Source organism: Lampetra planeri, unplaced genomic scaffold (genome assembly GCF_965212315.1).
Source record: "Lampetra planeri unplaced genomic scaffold, kcLamPlan1.2.h2 scaffold_179, whole genome shotgun sequence".
Lineage (NCBI taxonomy): Eukaryota > Metazoa > Chordata > Hyperoartia > Petromyzontiformes > Petromyzontidae > Lampetra > Lampetra planeri.
In genome coordinates this window covers 17,782-35,000 of record NW_027614529.1, presented here as the reverse complement: position 1 = coordinate 35,000, position 17,219 = coordinate 17,782, and the positions used below count along the sequence as shown (strand labels likewise).

General features: G+C 57.2%; 2 protein-coding genes across 2 annotated transcripts in view; one reads left to right on the top strand and one right to left on the bottom strand.

The window, feature by feature from the left end:
• Positions 1-5,283, top strand: part of LOC144739919 (uncharacterized) — an 11,741-nt gene extending 6,458 nt beyond the window's left edge. Inside the window, exons 2-4 of the mRNA XM_078622797.1 lie at positions 1-402; positions 1,031-1,153; positions 3,442-5,283. The exon at positions 1-402 is cut by the window's left edge and continues 38 nt beyond it. Of these exons, the coding sequence (XP_078478923.1) occupies positions 1-402; positions 1,031-1,153; positions 3,442-3,606 (690 nt within the window). The 3' untranslated portion in view covers positions 3,607-5,283. The remainder of the gene's footprint in view (positions 403-1,030; positions 1,154-3,441) is intronic.
• Positions 5,284-9,229: 3,946 nt separating this feature from the next.
• On the bottom strand, positions 9,230-16,613 carry LOC144739923 (uncharacterized). Its single transcript, XM_078622805.1, has 4 exons — positions 15,975-16,613; positions 14,344-14,941; positions 13,920-14,033; positions 9,230-10,395 (listed from the first exon to the last, which is right to left on the bottom strand). The coding sequence occupies exons 1-4, from the start codon at positions 16,253-16,255 to the stop codon at positions 9,394-9,396; spliced, it is 1,995 nt and encodes a 664-aa protein (XP_078478931.1). The 5' UTR covers positions 16,256-16,613; the 3' UTR covers positions 9,230-9,393.
• Positions 16,614-17,219: the final 606 nt, after the last annotated feature.

The window sequence follows — 17,219 nt, the reverse complement described above, 5'->3', positions numbered from 1 at the left end:
CGCGCAAACCTGGGGCAGTCCCCCCCCCACGGTGCAGCGACAGCCGCCTTCGCCGACTACACCGACTACCGCGGCAACCCACAGCCGCCCCCTTACTCTGCCGGCGCCGTGGGGGGCCACGGAGGTCCGGGCCCCCCACCCGGCTGGCAGGGGGACGCGCTCCAGCCCAAAGGCGACGTGGCGGCCACCTACGAAACCATCGACGGGCCCCCCGCTGCGCCGGGCACGGGCTACCAGGAGCAGCGCGGGTGGGGGCAGCCGGGGGTGGGCATGCAGCCGGGGGGGGGCATGCACCCCAACGCCTACAACCAGCGGCCCGGCATGGAGCCGCAACAGTTTGGGCAAGCGTACCCGGCGCCGATGAATTCCGCGTATCCATACGCGATGGGAGGAGCCGTGCACGTGAGTGAGCGATGTCGATGTTGGTTGAGTGGGGGCATCGAGTGAGTCGGAGGGTGGGTGAGTGAGTGATCGAGTGGGTGAATGGGTGGGTGAGTGAGTGGGTGGGTGGATGAGTGGGTGGGTGGGTGAGTGGGTGGGTGGGTGAGTGAGTGGGTGGGTGAGTGGGTTGGTGGATGAGTGAGTTGGTGGGTGAGTGAGTTGGTGGGTGAGTGAGTTGGTGAGTGGGTTGGTGGGTGGATGAGCGGGCGAATGCGTCGAGTGAGTTAGTAGGGTAGGTAATTGATCGAGCGAGTGCGCGAATGTTGAGTCTATGGGCAGTGTTGAGTCTATGGGCAGTGTTGAGTCTATGGGCAGTGTTGAGTCTATGGGTAGTGTTGAGTCTATGGGCAGTGTTGAGTCTATGGGTAGTGTTGAGTCTATGGGCAGTGTTGAGTCTATGGGTAGTGTTGAGTCTATGGGCAGTGTTGAGTCTATGGGCAGTGTTGAGTCTATGGGCAGTGTTGAGTCTATGGGCAGTGTTGAGTCTATGGGCAGTGTTGAGTCTATGGGCAGTGTTGAGTCTATGGGCAGTGTTGGGTCTATGTGCAATACTGAATCTATGCCCTTCTGCCGTCTCTACGCCCGCCAGCCCCAGGTGATCATGGTCGCTCATCCCACACAGCCCTCCAAGCCGTACTTCGCTCGCTCCATCCTGGCCACCGTCTTCTGCTGCTTTCTCCTGGGGATCTTCGCCATCGTGGGAGCTGTAGAGGTACCGTTTACCAGGCCAGACGCCCCGCCCCACCCAGCCCCTCCCCACCCAGCCTCTCCCCACCCCTCACCACCCAGCCCCTCCCCACCCAGCCTCTCCCCACCCCACCCCTCACCACCCAGCCCCTCCCCACCCCACCCCTCACCACCCAGCCCCTCCCCACCCCACCCCTCACCACCCAGCCCCTCCCCACCCCACCCCTCACCACCCAGCCCCTCCCCACCCCACCCCTCACCACCCAGCCCCTCCCCACCCCACCCCTCACCACCCAGCCCCTCCCCACCCCACCCCTCACCACCCAGCCCCTCCCCACCCCACCCCTCACCACCCAGCCCCTCCCCACCCCACCCCTCACCACCCAGCCCCTCCCCACCCCACCCCTCACCACCCAGCCCCTCCCCACCCCACCCCTCACCACCCAGCCCCCTCCCCACCCCACCCCTCACCACCCAGCCCCTCCCCACCCCACCCCTCACCACCCAGCCCCTCCCCACCCCACCCCCTCACCACCCAGCCCCTCCCCACCCCACCCCTCACCACCCAGCCCCTCCCCACCCCACCCCTCACCACCCAGCCCCTCCCCACCCCACCCCTCACCACCCAGCCCCTCCCCACCCCACCCCTCACCACCCAGCCCCTCCCCACCCCACCCCTCACCACCCAGCCCCTCCCCCACCCCACCCCTCACCACCCAGCCCCTCCCCACCCCACCCCTCACCACCCAGCCCCTCCCCACCCCACCCCTCACCACCCAGCCCCCTCCCCACCCCACCCCTCACCACCCAGCCCCTCCCCACCCCACCCCTCACCACCCAGCCCCTCCCCACCCCACCCCTCACCACCCAGCCCCTCCCCACCCCACCCCTCACCACCCAGCCCCTCCCCACCCCACCCCTCACCACCCAGCCCCTCCCCACCCCACCCCTCACCACCCAGCCCCTCCCCACCCCACCCCCTCACCACCCAGCCCCTCCCCACCCCACCCCTCACCACCCAGCACCCTCCCCACCCCACCCCTCACCACCCAGCCCCTCCCCACCCCACCCCTCACCACCCAGCCCCTCCCCACCCCACCCCTCACCACCCAGCCCCTCCCCACCCCACCCCTCACCACCCAGCCCCTCCCCACCCCACCCCTCACCACCCAGCCCCTCCCCACCCCACCCCTCACCACCCAGCCCCTCCCCACCCCACCCCTCACCACCCAGCCCCTCCCCACCCCACCCCTCACCACCCAGCCCCTCCCCACCCCACCCCTCACCACCCAGCCCCTCCCCACCCCACCCCTCACCACCCAGCCCCTCCCCACCCCACCCCTCACCACCCAGCCCCTCCCCACCCCACCCCCTCACCACCCAGCCCCTCCCCACCCCACCCCTCACCACCCAGCCCCTCCCCACCCCACCCCTCACCACCCAGCCCCTCCCCACCCCACCCCTCACCACCCAGCCCCTCCCCACCCCACCCCTCACCACCCAGCCCCTCCCCACCCCACCCCTCACCACCCAGCCCCTCCCCACCCCACCCCCTCACCACCCAGCCCCTCCCCACCCCCACCCCTCACCACCCAGCCCCTCCCCACCCCACCCCTCACCACCCAGCCCCTCCCCACCCCACCCCTCACCACCCAGCCCCTCCCCACCCCACCCCTCACCACCCAGCCCCTCCCCCCCCACCCCTCACCACCCAGCCCCTCCCACCCCACCCCTCACCACCCAGCCCCTCCCCACCCCTCACCACCCAGCCCCTCCCCACCCCTCACCACCCAGCCCCTCCCCACCCCTCACCCCCCAGCCCCTCCCCACCCCTCACCACCCAGCGCCACCCACCCATTGTTGAATGCACGACGGACGGACGGACAGAATCATTCCCTGTGGGCTGGTGTAACCAGGCCGTTCCTACCAGTATAATAATAATAAATACAAATTGTGGTCGTCGTCCGTGTGAGCCACCTGCCCGTGGCTTGCCTGCACTGGCGCTGGGTGGCCAAGACACGTGGCAGCTCCGGCCACGAGGGGGCGCAACAAACGACTTCGACCGGGGTGGTGGTGGGTGGCAAGATCAGACTGTGGGCCCTCTCTCATTTCTCGCGAGACTCACTTTTACCACAGGAGCTCCGGATGTTTTTATTTAACCCGTACACACAATGTAGGCTATAAATGTACATTGTTCTTTTAATCTATTTTTCTTTAACAAAAAAATATTTATCTGTTGGCCGACGGGGCCCACCCCCCCTATGCATCGCATCACACTGTCGCATGTCCCCCCACCTCACCACCACGTGGCAGACGCGGTCTGCTAACGAGCGGGGAGACTTCGTCACGGCGCAAGCGAGCTCCCGCAGGACCAAGATCCTCCTCATCGTCAGTCTGTGCTGCGGCATCCTCCTCTACCTGGCCATTGGCGCCTACTTCATCGTCTTCTTCGTGGTGTATTACAACTACCCATACTGAGCAACCCACAAGCCCACCACCAGAGGAAGGGCGGTAGTCACAACATTCACAGAGCCACTCGCCCAGTCGCACAACGACACATCCACCTCACTCACCCCCACAGACTCACACACCCACGCACTCAACCACCCGATCACTCACACTGACCTACCTATGCACTCATTCACCCACAGACTCATCCACTCACCTCACTCAACTACCCATCCACTCAGCCACACACACCCCGATTGACACCCAACCAACCATCCATACACCAATTCATTCAACCACCCATCCACTCAACCACACATTCACTCAACCACGCACCTCACTCAACTACCCTTCCACTCAGCCACACACACCCCGATTGACACAATCAACCATCCATACATACACCAATTCATTCAACCACCCATCCACTCGCCCCACTTCAATTAAATTTTCTTTCACTGCGTCGCGTGGGAAGACACGAAGTTCGCCAAATCACACTGCACAGGAGGGGGCCTAACCTTACGGGCATATTTCTTGGTTTGAAATCCTTGCACGCCAAAACATTAATTGCTTCACCGCATTACAAAGTCCTCAAATTTCGATTCAAAGCTTTCGTGACTGCAAATATTCATATTCTTGATTCTTTCGGTAAAGTCACGGAGAAGGGAAATAATAAAATAATAATAAAACAATCAAATTCTCACGACGTTTCGGCCACAACGCAAGCAGCCATACTCAGGTGAAGACAGCTGTCAGAAAGACATTTAGGAAGCCACTGAACGCTACGCAATTTTTTTTTTTATCTAGGATTGACGAACTAATTTCTTTAAAACTTTGTTTTTATCTTTCTTTAGTTTGTGGTCTTTCACCCGCACCTCCGATTAGCACGGCAGGCTACGCACGGCGCGATAGAAGTTCAAAATCATGCACACACGCACTGCCCATAGACTAACACGACCCATTCTAGATTTGAAGCTTTCGTGACTGCAAGGTTCATATGCTTAGGTTTTTTCGGTAAAGTCACGTAGGCAAAAATTTTAAATTTAAATTAATAAAAGTAAAATAAATAATTAAATAGCAATCGTGCTGTGACGGTTCCACCTGAAGACGGAAGCTTGTGTTGTCTCCGAAACGTCGTGATTTTTATTTTATTTTACTTTTATTAATTTTAATTTTTTACCTACGTGACTTTACAAAAAAAACCTAAGAATATAGCACGACCCATTAGACTCACTGCACCTCCGAATAAACACGGTTGTCTATGTAGGGTGCAAACATGCTTCAACGTACGTACGTACAAACGAAAACGCGTAGCGGTGTGAACGCGTTAAGCAAGGACTTGCAGTGGTGTAGCCGGCAGGCGCCTTGCATCGTCACAAAATTCTGAGCGCGACATCAACGGCAATGGACGTCCCTCGGGGGGGGGGGGTGTTTTTTGTTTGTTGCACAATTCATTTTATTGCCGAGAACACAGAAACAAAAACACACTTGGGGGGAGGGAGAGAACGTAAAAACCTCGCGGCCAAACGTTTCGGGTCACGAGCCTTCCCCAGCACGCAAACGTCGTCCCCCCCCCCCCCCCGCTCGCGTCCCACAACACGTGGTCGGTGGTGCGAGCAGAGACTTGAATTGCTTTTTTTGCCATCACGGTTAAACGCCGAAGTCGTGAACGAAAATTAAAATTATAAAATTAACCAAAAAACACAACATTTGGCTAAATGTAGTCTCAACAAGTTGGGGCCGTGGGTCACAATTGAGAATGTGTGGGGGTTTACAGATTCCCCCCCCCCCTCTCGTGCCCACACCATCACCCCCCAACTCCTGCGTGACGGAAGAATAATCTCCCCATCTCAACGAAACGAGAGAGCGCGCGCGCGCGAATTAGTTCACCACATTCGGAGCAATGAGACCAAAACCCACGTGTCTCATTCAGCGCTCGGTCTAATCCAAGACTGGACGAGTGGGTGGGCGATTGTGCGAGTGATTGGGTAAGCGAGTGAGTGATTGGGTAAGCGAGTGAGTGATTGGGTAAGCGAGTGGGTGAGCGTTTGAGTGTGTGGGTGAGTGGCTGGGTGAGCGGCTGGATGAGCATGTGGCGAGTCACGGCGTGAGTGGATACATGGGTGAGCGAGTGGGATTGGCGGGTTTTCCACCTCTTCCATTGTACACCAAATCACAGACATCTCTGTCCGTCAGCGATGGGGTCCGCTATCAACGCTGCGCCACTTGTGACGACTGCGATGAATTTGAACAGCGACAGACCTCGGTACAAAATCAATTCCTGCTACTACCGCTGCTGTTGCCACTTTCCGACACGCAGACGCCAATTTACCCCCCCCCCCCCTACTGCCACCTGCCACTCGCGCAAGGGTCAAATCCGGGACAGGTGGCAACCTCCGCTCATTCCTCCCCCCCCCCCCTCTTGTGGAATGCAGCGCTAAAAACAGAAATGCGAATTTTAAATTAAAACTGAGACTAATTAAATAAAAATCTCAGCAATTCATTACAATTTAAATCGTAATTGTAATTATAAATCAGAAACTCGTCAACAGCTGGCAAGTCAGAGCCCCCCCCCCCTCGCTCCATCAGTCAGACGTGAAATTCCACAAGCGCAGCCGGCAGCGCAGGTGGTGGATAAATCTGCGGTACCAATTTGTTGTAGGGGGTGATCGATTTAACCCCCACCTCCCCCCCACCATGCAGACACCGACTGGATCGTCACACGATGCAGGGCAGGAATCGATATTTCTATATTTGAGATATATTATCGATGCTGCTGCTGTTGTGTTTAGGAGTGGTTGACAGGCATAGTCAACAACTGAACACGTGCCATAACAACAACAACCTCATTCGACACACACTCCTCCCCCCCCTTTCTCCGTGTGGAATTTTGTACGAGCTCACCAGCCCATTCGATCGGTGTGCGATTTCATTCGTCTGCGACATCGCTGCGCGTTCTATACCGTCCGTGTTCTCACTCGGGTGGGACATCCGAACGCAAAATCACCTCTCAAATGCAAATTGCCACCCCCCCCCCCGTCCTGCCCGTATCGCCTTAACATACTCGAGGGGCAAGTTCCGCTAGTGAGAGGCACAACGGGCGTAGAGGTGGCCGGCACCACGCCCGGCCGCCTTTGTCTCCCCAGCTGCGATGTTCACAACACACCGCGCACCAGGAACTCATTTGAGTCCGAGTCGACCTAAAGGGGGGAGGGGGTCCCGTGGACCAGGTTCAGACAATCGTCACCCGGTGCTGGTGGCCGCGAGCGGGAATCGAACTCTGGTCGCCGGCTTCGTAGCTTCCCATACACGCACAGAACTGGGGACAGAACTTTAAACAAACTCAAAAATTAAAACAAACTCCATACGGAAAGTGGCTCCCGTGCCCGGAGTCGAACCCAGGAGCCTTCTCTGTCTGCAAGCAAGGCGCAGCGACCATCGGAATCACCGCCTCGCCACTGCCTCCTCCATCCACCAACCCCCCCCCCCTCCCCGTCGAGCAGTGACGGGGGGGAAAAGCTTCATAGCTCATCGGATTCCTCCTGGTGAACTGGGGCGCAGAGTTTTTTTTGTTTAAAGAAAAACTCGCCCGACCGTGGAGTTGTCATCTCCGCCGCTTTGCGGAGTCGCTCCGCGTCACAACGCAAACGCAACCGCGTCACCAATTCTCGCATGGCACGCGGTGACGACTCGTAATCAACACACAACGTAAAACCGAGTACTCGATTCAAGACAAGCTCAAGTACCCGTGTGGCGATTTAGATCCCAAACCGCCCCAAAGCACGTCAGGAACTCCATCGGTGTCCCCCCCCCCACCCACCCCCTTGCCCTGGCACGCGAGGCGAAACGTCGGACGATGCCACCGAAGACCGCACACGAGAGCGGCAACAACCGCTGGGTCGCGAGCCGAGGGCCAATCGAGAAAGAAGAATTAAAAAAACCTGATAATTAGAGTTGACCCCCCCCCCCCCCCACTAACTTTAACAAACTTATATTTTACTTTTTTTTAAGTCAATTTGCGATTAACCAAACGCGTAAACAAATCGAAGTGTAAAACTAAATCTTGACTTAAAGTTTTCGCGACTGCGGGAGGACATATTCTATGGGTCTTTCGATAAAGCCACGCAGATAAAAAAAATACTACAAATATCACGACGTTTCGTATTTTTTTTGCACCCGAAGACGATTTCTCGTGTTTCCACCGAAACGTGGCGATATTTTTATTCTTTTTCTATCTACGCGGCTTTACCGAAAAGACCCATAGAACATGTAAAACTAAAACATTTTTGGAATAAACGATTTCGTCCTTACAAAGTTGTCACGGACCAAGCCTGGCAGCAGCCACGTAGTCGGCCGCTACATCCAAAAACAACGGAAACTCCAAATAGTTATCGAAAGCAAATCGGAACTCCGAAACCAACCTAGATATGTTTTGTTAACCAGGTTAGGCTCCACCGAGCCATGCAGCACCTTTCTTTTAAGAAGTGACCTGGCCATGGTAAACGATCGCTCAAACGAAGCGGCCTTTTGTGGACATTCACAGCGGCCCAATTAATCTCAACGCGCGTTTCAAAACGTGCGAAATAAAAACCCGGAGCACCCCGGAGAGAGAGAAATCCACGCGACCACGGCACGAGAGAGACACCGCAAACTCCAAATAGACAGCGGACGTCAGGGTCCATTCCACTACCTCCTGCATACCTGGCGAGGTAGTTAACATCTCGCCACCGTGGCGCCCACTTGAAACGGTGACTGGGATTTGGGATGGGGGGGGGGGGGTTACAAGGGTCGCTCTTACCCCAGGGGGGGGGGGGGGGGGGAGGTCAATCTCACAGAATACTGGATATGGTGTTGCTGCCCTGGGGGTGCATAATTATTTTATTTTCCCGGTGTCCCCAGGCAGAGCGAGAGTGGTTAGACCGGTGGTTGGCAGGCGGCGAGTGACAGCCCACAGCCCATAACCTGCTGGGCCATACTGGACGTGCCGGGTTGTCGACAGGCCCCGGCCTGAATTGAAGGCCCCCCCCCCCCCCCAGTAATTTCCGCGACTCTGCGACCTGGCCACAGCCCCTAACAGCGGCAGCCTTCACGACATGGCCAGGCCACGCTGGGTCACCAGGGCCCCCCTCCGGGCCCCCCCCCCCCCCTATGATGCACAAAGACCCCCCCCACCACGCACAGCCTTGACAGCCTATTGCGGGCAAGTGCTGTTAGTAGCGAGTAGCCAGAAACGGACCCCACAGTGAGCTCCACACGCTCTATTCCCTCCAATCCCCCCCCCCAATTAACCCCCCCCCCCCACCATTTAACTCCACACCCCACCCATCCAATTAACCCAACCTCCCCAATTAACCCCCGCCCTCCCCCCCATTGCCGACAATGCAAGGGACCTGCTGCAGGTTGGTTAATGGAGCGGCCATCCACGCAATCACGTGGCATGAGCGTAACCCCGCAGTCATCGCCATCATCGGAAATCAACGACCCCACGATGACGGATGGACAGAGTGCTACAATGCTCAGCATGAGCCGCACGGTGCGCCTTGGGGTCTTGGAGACGCCGCGGCATGCAAAGCCAACGGGCACCCTGGACACTCCATCACCACCACCATCACCGCATCACCACCATCACCACCACCCCCATCACCACCATCACCACCATCACCGCATCACCACCACCACCACATCACCACCATCATCACCGCATCACCACCATCACCGCATCACCACCATCACAGCATCACCACCATCACAGCATCACCACCATCACAGCATCACCACCATCACCACCACGAGACGTTGGGGCGAGAGACGCCGTCGTCAGTGCAGGGACGAAGAGAGCCCTGGGCCCCAACTCAGGTCCCACCGGTCTCCGTCCACGTAAATCGCCGCCGCCTCGCCGACGGCGCCGCCAGCGGCGGTGGCGACGGCGGGCTGCTGCCCGGCCACCGCACCGCGCTGCGCGAAGCCGCCCGTGCCGTCGGGACCCCTGGGAAGACGCAGGATCCGCGGGGAGGAGGAGAGTCTCGCGGAGCCACCACCACCACCACCACAGCCGCCATAGCCGGCACCGATCGCACCGGCGCCTTTGGAGCGAGCGGCACGCAGTGCGGCCAGCCGGTGGCGAACCACCCAGGGGCTGTACGCCATCACCTCGCAGATCCCACCACCATCGCCATCGCCGCCATCATCAGAGTCGTCACTACAGTCACAGACGTCGTCATAGCCGCCGCCGTAGACGTCGCGGTCGCAGCACGGCCACTCGTTGACCCACACGTCGTAGTCGAAATCAGCGCGGCCGACCGGCGACGGGTCGCACGGGGTCTGGGTGCCGACGCTTATGGCATCTCTTGCCAGCACCACCGCCACCGCCGGCGAGCCGGCGCCGGGGCCGCCAAGACGGAGAGCGCCGCCGCTGCTCGCCGCCCTCTGCTGCCCCTCTGCGCCACCGTCGTCACAGTCGTCGTCGTCACCGTCGTCACCGTGCAGCTCCGAACACGCGGAGGAGCCTTCATCGTCCAGGCCGCACTGAGTGGCCATGCTCTGTCTGCTGCCGCTGCCGCCGCTGCCCTCTGCTGCCCCGGCTCGAGGGCCGGGGGAGCCAAGGCCGGCAGCGCAAACGTCCAGCGGCGGCGACGTCTGCCGGGTGTCACCGTCACCGCCAGATAAAGCGGCCGCACCGGGGGAGGCCGGAGGAGCGAGCAGGTGGGTGGGGAGGCTGTCGAGGCGCCGGACCTTGGTGCCGGCCGCGTTGAGTTGCAGGTGGGAGGAGCGGCGCAGCGCCAAGGAGGAGACCCTCCAGTCGCGAGTCAGCCGCCGCACCTGTGGCCAACACCGGGCGGGGGGGGGGGCAGGCAACGCAGTTCCAGGAAAGTCGCTCGCGGGTCCAAGGGTCGTCCAGGCGATGTCGCCCAAATGCCGACTCGCCCAGGTGAGTCGCAATGGACAAGAAGGCACCAAGATATTTAGAATCAACGTCACGCCCTCGGAGTATTTGGCTTGCCCGCACGATAAGATTTCTACACGACAAGCCCACTTTCGTGGAGCTATGATTTGTGATAGCCAGGTCGCTTCTGAAAAGGAGCTACGCAGCTCAATAGTGGGGCCTGTCCTGGTCAAATAACAATAGTTCATTCATAATCAACGTTTTTGGGTTTAGATCGGGTTATTTATAAATGTGTCGTAACCCTCCACCACCCGACACGGCCAATCAGCAAAAAAGCGTCACGTTGACAAAAGACAAATAGTTCACTGCTGTAGCCCACCGGTGTGTTGAAGCGTGAAACCACAACATTTACAATTTGAGTTATACGACGTTTCGCTGGTAATTGCATCCAGCATCATCGGACAATTCGCCAGAATTCTGGCTAAAGCAGTGAACTTTTTGTCTTTTGTCAACGTGACACTTTTTTACTGATTGGCCGTGTCGGGTGGTGGAGGGTTACGACACATTTATAAATAACGCGATCTAAACCCAAAAACGTTGATTATGAATAATATTGGTCGCGAAAGCCTACGTGTTAAATAGTTCATTCGTTTTAGACCAGAGTGATCAATCTATGTTCGTGCAATATTCTTGGAAACATTGTGCCGTGGACAAGGTTATTTTTTTTCAACACAATTCCCAGGAGGTCGACAGAATATAGGTCACAAGTGACAACGTGTCTCAAGAAACTCAATGATGGAAACCCTCGTCCCGGTGAAGAACGACGACCTGTCGATCACTACGAAGCAAACAAACTCAACCAGACACCGTTGTGAACGTCACCACCGGACAGAAAGATCGCAAGCTCAACCCGCCGCGCAATAGATGGCGGTGGTGGCATCTACATCTGCAGAACGTGAAGAACCAGTGGCATCTACATCTGCAGAACGTGAAGAACCAGTGGCATCTACATCTGCGGAACATGAAGAACCAGTGGTATCTACATCTGCAGAACGTGAAGAACCAGTGGCATCTACATCTGCAGAACGTGAAGAACCAGTGGCATCTACATCTGCAGAACGTGAAGAACCAGTGGCATCTACATCTGCAGAACGTGAAGAACCAGTGGCATCTACATCTGCAGAACATGAAGAAACAGTGGCATCTACATCTGCAGAACGTGAAGAACCAGTGGCATCTACATCTGCAGAACGTGAAGAACCAGTGGCATCTACATCTGCAGAACATGAAGAACCAGTGGCATCTACATCTGCAGAACGTGAAGAACCAGTGGCATCTACATCTGCAGAACGTGAAGAACCAGTGGCATCTACATCTGCAGAACGTGAAGAACCAGTGGCATCTACATCTGCAGAACATGAAGAACCAGTGGTATCTACATCTGCAGAACGTGAAGAACCAGTGGCATCTACATCTGCAGAACGTGAAGAACCAGTGGCATCTACATCTGCAGAACGTGAAGAACCAGTGGAATCTACATCTGCAGAACGTGAAGAACCAGTGGCATCTACATCTGCAGAACATGAAGAACCAGTGGCATCTACATCTGCAGAACATGAAGAACCAGTGGAATCTACATCTGCAGAACGTGAAGAACCAGTGGCATCTACGTCTGCAGAACATGAAGAACCAGTGGCATCTACATCTGCAGAACGTGAATAACCAGTGGTATCTACATCTGCAGAACGTGAAGAACCAGTGGCATCTACATCTGCAGAACGTGAAGAACCAGTGGCATCTACATCTGCAGAACGTGAAGAACCAGTGGAATCTACATCTGCAGAACGTGAAGAACCAGTGGCATCTACGTCTGCAGAACATGAAGAACCAGTGGCATCTACGTCTGCAGAACATGAAGAACCAGTGGCATCTACATCTGCAGAACATGAAGAAACAGTGGCATCTACATCTGCAGAACATGAAGAACCAGTGGCATCTACATCTGCAGAACGTGAAGAACCAGTGGCATCTACATCTGCAGAACGTGAAGAACCAGTGGCATCTACATCTGCAGAACGTGAAGAACCAGTGGCATCTACATCTGCAGAACGTGAAGAACCAGTGGCATCTACATCTGCAGAACATGAAGAAACAGTGGCATCTACATCTGCAGAACATGAAGAACCAGTGGCATCTACATCTGCAGAACGTGAAGAACCAGTGGCATCTACATCTGCAGAACGTGAAGAACCAGTGGCATCTACATCTGCAGAACGTGAAGAACCAGTGGCATCTACGTCTGCAGAACATGAAGAACCAGTGGCATCTACGTCTGCAGAACATTAAGAACCAGTGGCATCTACATCTGCAGAACATGAAGAACCAGTGGTATCTACATCTGCAGAACCTGAAGAACCAGTGGCATCTACAACTGCAAAACATGAAGAACCAGTGGCATCTACATCTGCAGAACGTGAAGAACCAGTGGAATCTACATCTGCAGAACATGAAAAACCAGTGGCAACTACATCTGCAGAACATGAAGAACCAGTGGCATCTACATCTGCAGAACATGAAGAACCAGTGGCATCTACATCTGCAGAACATGAAGAACCAGTGGCATCTACATCTGCAGAACGTGAAGAACCAGTGGCATCTACATCTGCAGAACATGAATAACCAGTGGCATCTACATCTGCAGAACGTGAATAACCAGTGGCATCTACATCTGCAGAACGTGAAGAACCAGTGGCATCTACATCTGCAGAACGTGAAGAACCAGTGGAATCTACATCTGCAGAACATGAAGAACCAGTGGCATCTACATCTGCAGAACATGAAGAACCAGTGGAATCTACATCTGCAGAACATGAAGAACCAGTGGCATCTACATCTGCAGAACATGAAGAACCAGTGGCATCTACATCTGCAGAACGTGAAGAACCAGTGACATCTACATCTGCAGAACGTGAAGAACCAGTGGCATCTACATCTGCAGAACGTGAAGAACCAGTGGCATCTACATCTGCAGAACGTGAAGAACCAGTGGCATCTACATCTGCAGAACATGAAGAACCAGTGGCATCTACATCTGCAGAACGTGAAGAACCAGTGGCATCTACATCTGCAGAACGTGAAGAACCAGTGGCATCTACATCTACAGAAAGTGAATAGCCAGTGTCATCTACATCTGCAGAAAGTGAAGAACCAGTGGCATCTACAGGAAATAATTCAACTGTAAAAGCCATTCCCCATGTTTAGTACGCGTGCCGTACATCGTGTTTGGAATCAACAAATCGACTTACGAACAGACCTCTGGAGCCAAACTCGTTCGTAAGTACACGAGTCCGTATGGACGCGTGTTGAACGCCTTTCACACCGTACGTAGCCAAGCGTGCTAATCGGAGGTACGGGGTGGGGGGTGTCGGAGACATTGACCCACAGCTGCCTCGGTACTCACCCCGCGTAGAGAGGTCAGGAGTTTTACGCTCACGTAGCCCGGGCCGTTGCGGCGCACGTGCTTGAGCAGAAAGGGGTCACGTGATAGGGCCTCGTTCGACAGCATTCGCTCCACCTGCACACAAGGCGGGGTGGGGGCGGGGTCGGTGACGTGTACACACCACGCCCAGAGGGGAGTGGATGAGAGTGGGTGACGTGTACACACCATTTAGATAGTATAGAATGTATTAATAGTAAATGTTCAAATACAAAAACGTATAACATTGTGTATATGATACCCCCCCCCCCCCAACTCAATGCCCACTGCTGCCGTTGTTGGTGGGGGTGGTCGCTAGCCCTGCCACCCGGTGCCTCCATTATTCCCCGAACCCTCCAGCTGTTCTCGAGCTCAAGGACGAGGTGAAGCGACGGGGCGAAGCGGTCACCTCCTCAATGATGCTCGCCACCACCTCGGGCTCTGGAGGGTCCAAGTCAGCAAACCACGGGAGGTTCACCACCACCCCATTCCCTTCCACCAACAACCCCCCCTCCTCCTCCACCACCACCAACTCCTTCTCCACCACCACCTCCTCCATCTCCTCCTCCTCCTCCTCCACCACCACCAACTCCTTCTCCACCACCACCTCCTCCATCTCCTCCTCCTCCACCTCCTCCTCCACCTCCTCCACCTCCTCCACCTCCCGAGCCATCCCAATCATCTCCAGGCTCTGCGGCATCGCTTCCATCCCACGCACCATCTCCTCTTCCAGTTTCTGTGGCACCTCATCATCATCATCATCATCCTCCATCCTCTGGCACGTGTCCTCCACCACCACGAGCACCTCCTCTTCCTCCGATCCTCGTGCAATGGCCACGACATCCTCTGGACCCTGTGGGACGACGACCTCCTCCTCAGCAGAGCCCGGCTCGCTAGAGGCATCAGCGGCCTCCTCCTGCTGCTGCTGCCCATGCGAGGTCTCCACGTGGTCTCGGGGTCCCACGGCAGGCGGGACGCAGCGATGCCTTGGACGGACCTTTGCCTTTCTGCACGACAAACACAACATGACAAGGACGATAGGATGGCACCCCTGCCCGAGTTGAGTCTATGGGCAGTGTTGAGTCTATGGGCAGTGTTGAGTCTATGAGCAGTGTTGAGTCTATGGGCAGTGTTTAGTCTATGGGCAGTGTTGAGTCTATGAGCAGTGTTGAGTCTATGAGCAGTGTTGAGTCTATGAGCAGTGTTGAGTCTATGGGCAGTGTTGAGTCTATGGGAAGTGTTGAGTCTATGGGCAGTGTTGAGTCTATGAGCAGCGGTGGGTCTTGAGCAGCGTTGAGACTATGGGCAGTGTTGAGTCTATGGGCAGCGCTGAGTCTATGGGCAGTGTTGAGTCTATGGGCAGTGTTGAGTCTATGAGCAGTGTTGAGTCTATGAGCAGTGTTGAGTCTATGAGCAGTGTTGAGTCTATGAGCAGTGTTGAGTCTATGGGCAGTGTTGAGTCTATGAGCAGTGTTTAGTCTATGGGCAGTGTTGAGTCTATGGGCAGTGTTGAGACTATGGGCAGTGTTGAGTCTATGGGCAGCGTTGAGTCTATGGGCAGTGTTTAGTCTATGGGCAGTGTTTAGTCTATGGGCAGTGTTGAGTCTATGGGCAGTGTTGAGTCTATGGGAAGTGTTGAGTCTATGGGCAGTGTTGAGTCTATGGTCAGCGTTGAGTCTATGGTCAGCGTTGAGTCTATGAGCAGCGTTGCGTCTATGGGCAGTGTTGAGTGTATGAGCAGTGTTGAGTCTGTGGGTAGTGTTGATGTACAATTTCTACGTCCGGCAAACTAACCACCGAACAGCAGTTCTAAAGTTATGAGTTTTCAATCTAGACGACGATTTAAAAAGGTGCATTGGTCCCAGTGGCTTTATCGAACGAGCGTTCCAGACGGCCACAGTCTGTTTGTGCCGTCAGCGAGTAGCAGCACCTATGGAGACGGCCACAGCACGCTAAGGGGTGGGGGTGGCCAGTACCACGCCCGGCCGTCTTTGTCTCCCCAGTGGCGGGGGGGGAGGGGGAAAGCTAGAGAAGTCCCACCTCCTCTTCGTTGCGCCGTCCTCTGCTCCGCGAAGGAGGAAGAGGAGGAGGAGGAGGCCACCCAGCCACCTCGCCACGCGCTGCACCACCGCGCACGCCCGGCCCAGCAGGCGGGAGAGCCCCAGAACCAGCGTCACCAGCAGGCCCCGCAGGGAGACCGCGTGTCCACCACCGTCACCACCATCACTACCACCACCATCAGCTCCATCTGCCTCCACCGTCACGCGAGCGCGCCGGGAGCCGTGCGTCCGCGTGGCCCAGCGGCGAGACTCGCGACCCATGGCTCGGCACGAGGTGGAGAGAGGAGGTGGGTGGAGGAGGCGGTGGTGGGTGGAGGAGGAGGCGATGGGTGGAGACGCGAGGCGGAGGAGGAGATGGAGCCAAAAGCAACGAGGAGGAAGAGGAGGGGGTGGAGGAGGCGGACGCGATGAGGTTGAGACGCGAGACGAGGCGCACGAGCTGACGGAGACCGGGAAAGGATGTCGCCGACGCCGACAACGACGAGAAGAAAGAAGAGGAAGCAGAAGATTGTCGAGCTCACAAGCGGCAGGAGGGGAGCGCACCCCGGGGGGTGACGAGAGCAGTGGGGGAGGAGGACAAAGACGCGGCGATGGAGCGATGTGACGGGGGGGGGTGGGGGGTGGGTCGAGGCGAATCGGCGCTCGAGTGCCCCCCCCTCCCCTCGCCACCTTTATCATCTCCCCAATCAAGCAATCGCCGCGCCACGCGCCAATGAAGCCCAATTAGCGAGGAGGAAGAGGAGTATGGCGATGGAGGTGGTCCCAGCCGCTCCACGGCGCTTCTCGTGGCGTTCCTCGACAAAACGACAACCTCCCCCCCCTCCCCACCCTCCTCCCCCTCCCCCATCCTCTCATCCCCCCCCCTCCTCTCATTCCCCCCCCTCCCTCCCCTCCCTCTCCCTCCCCCCCCTCCCTCCTCCCCTCCCCCCTCCTCTCATTCCCCCCCTCCCTCCCCTCCCCCTCCCCTCCCTCCTCCCCTCCCCCCTCCCCCTCCCACCCATCCCCCCCTACCTCCCGCCCACCCCTCCCCTGCCCCCCCTCACCTGCCCTCCCCTACCCCCTTCCCTTCCCCCCCCTCCCCCTCCGTCGTCAGCTGACAACACCGGCGGCGTTCCTCGCCACCACCTCGACGATCATCGCCACCACCTCGACCATCGTTACCACCGACTCGCCCCCATTGCTTCGGAGGATCGCGCCCGCTGCTGCTGCTGCTGGCGCTGCTGCT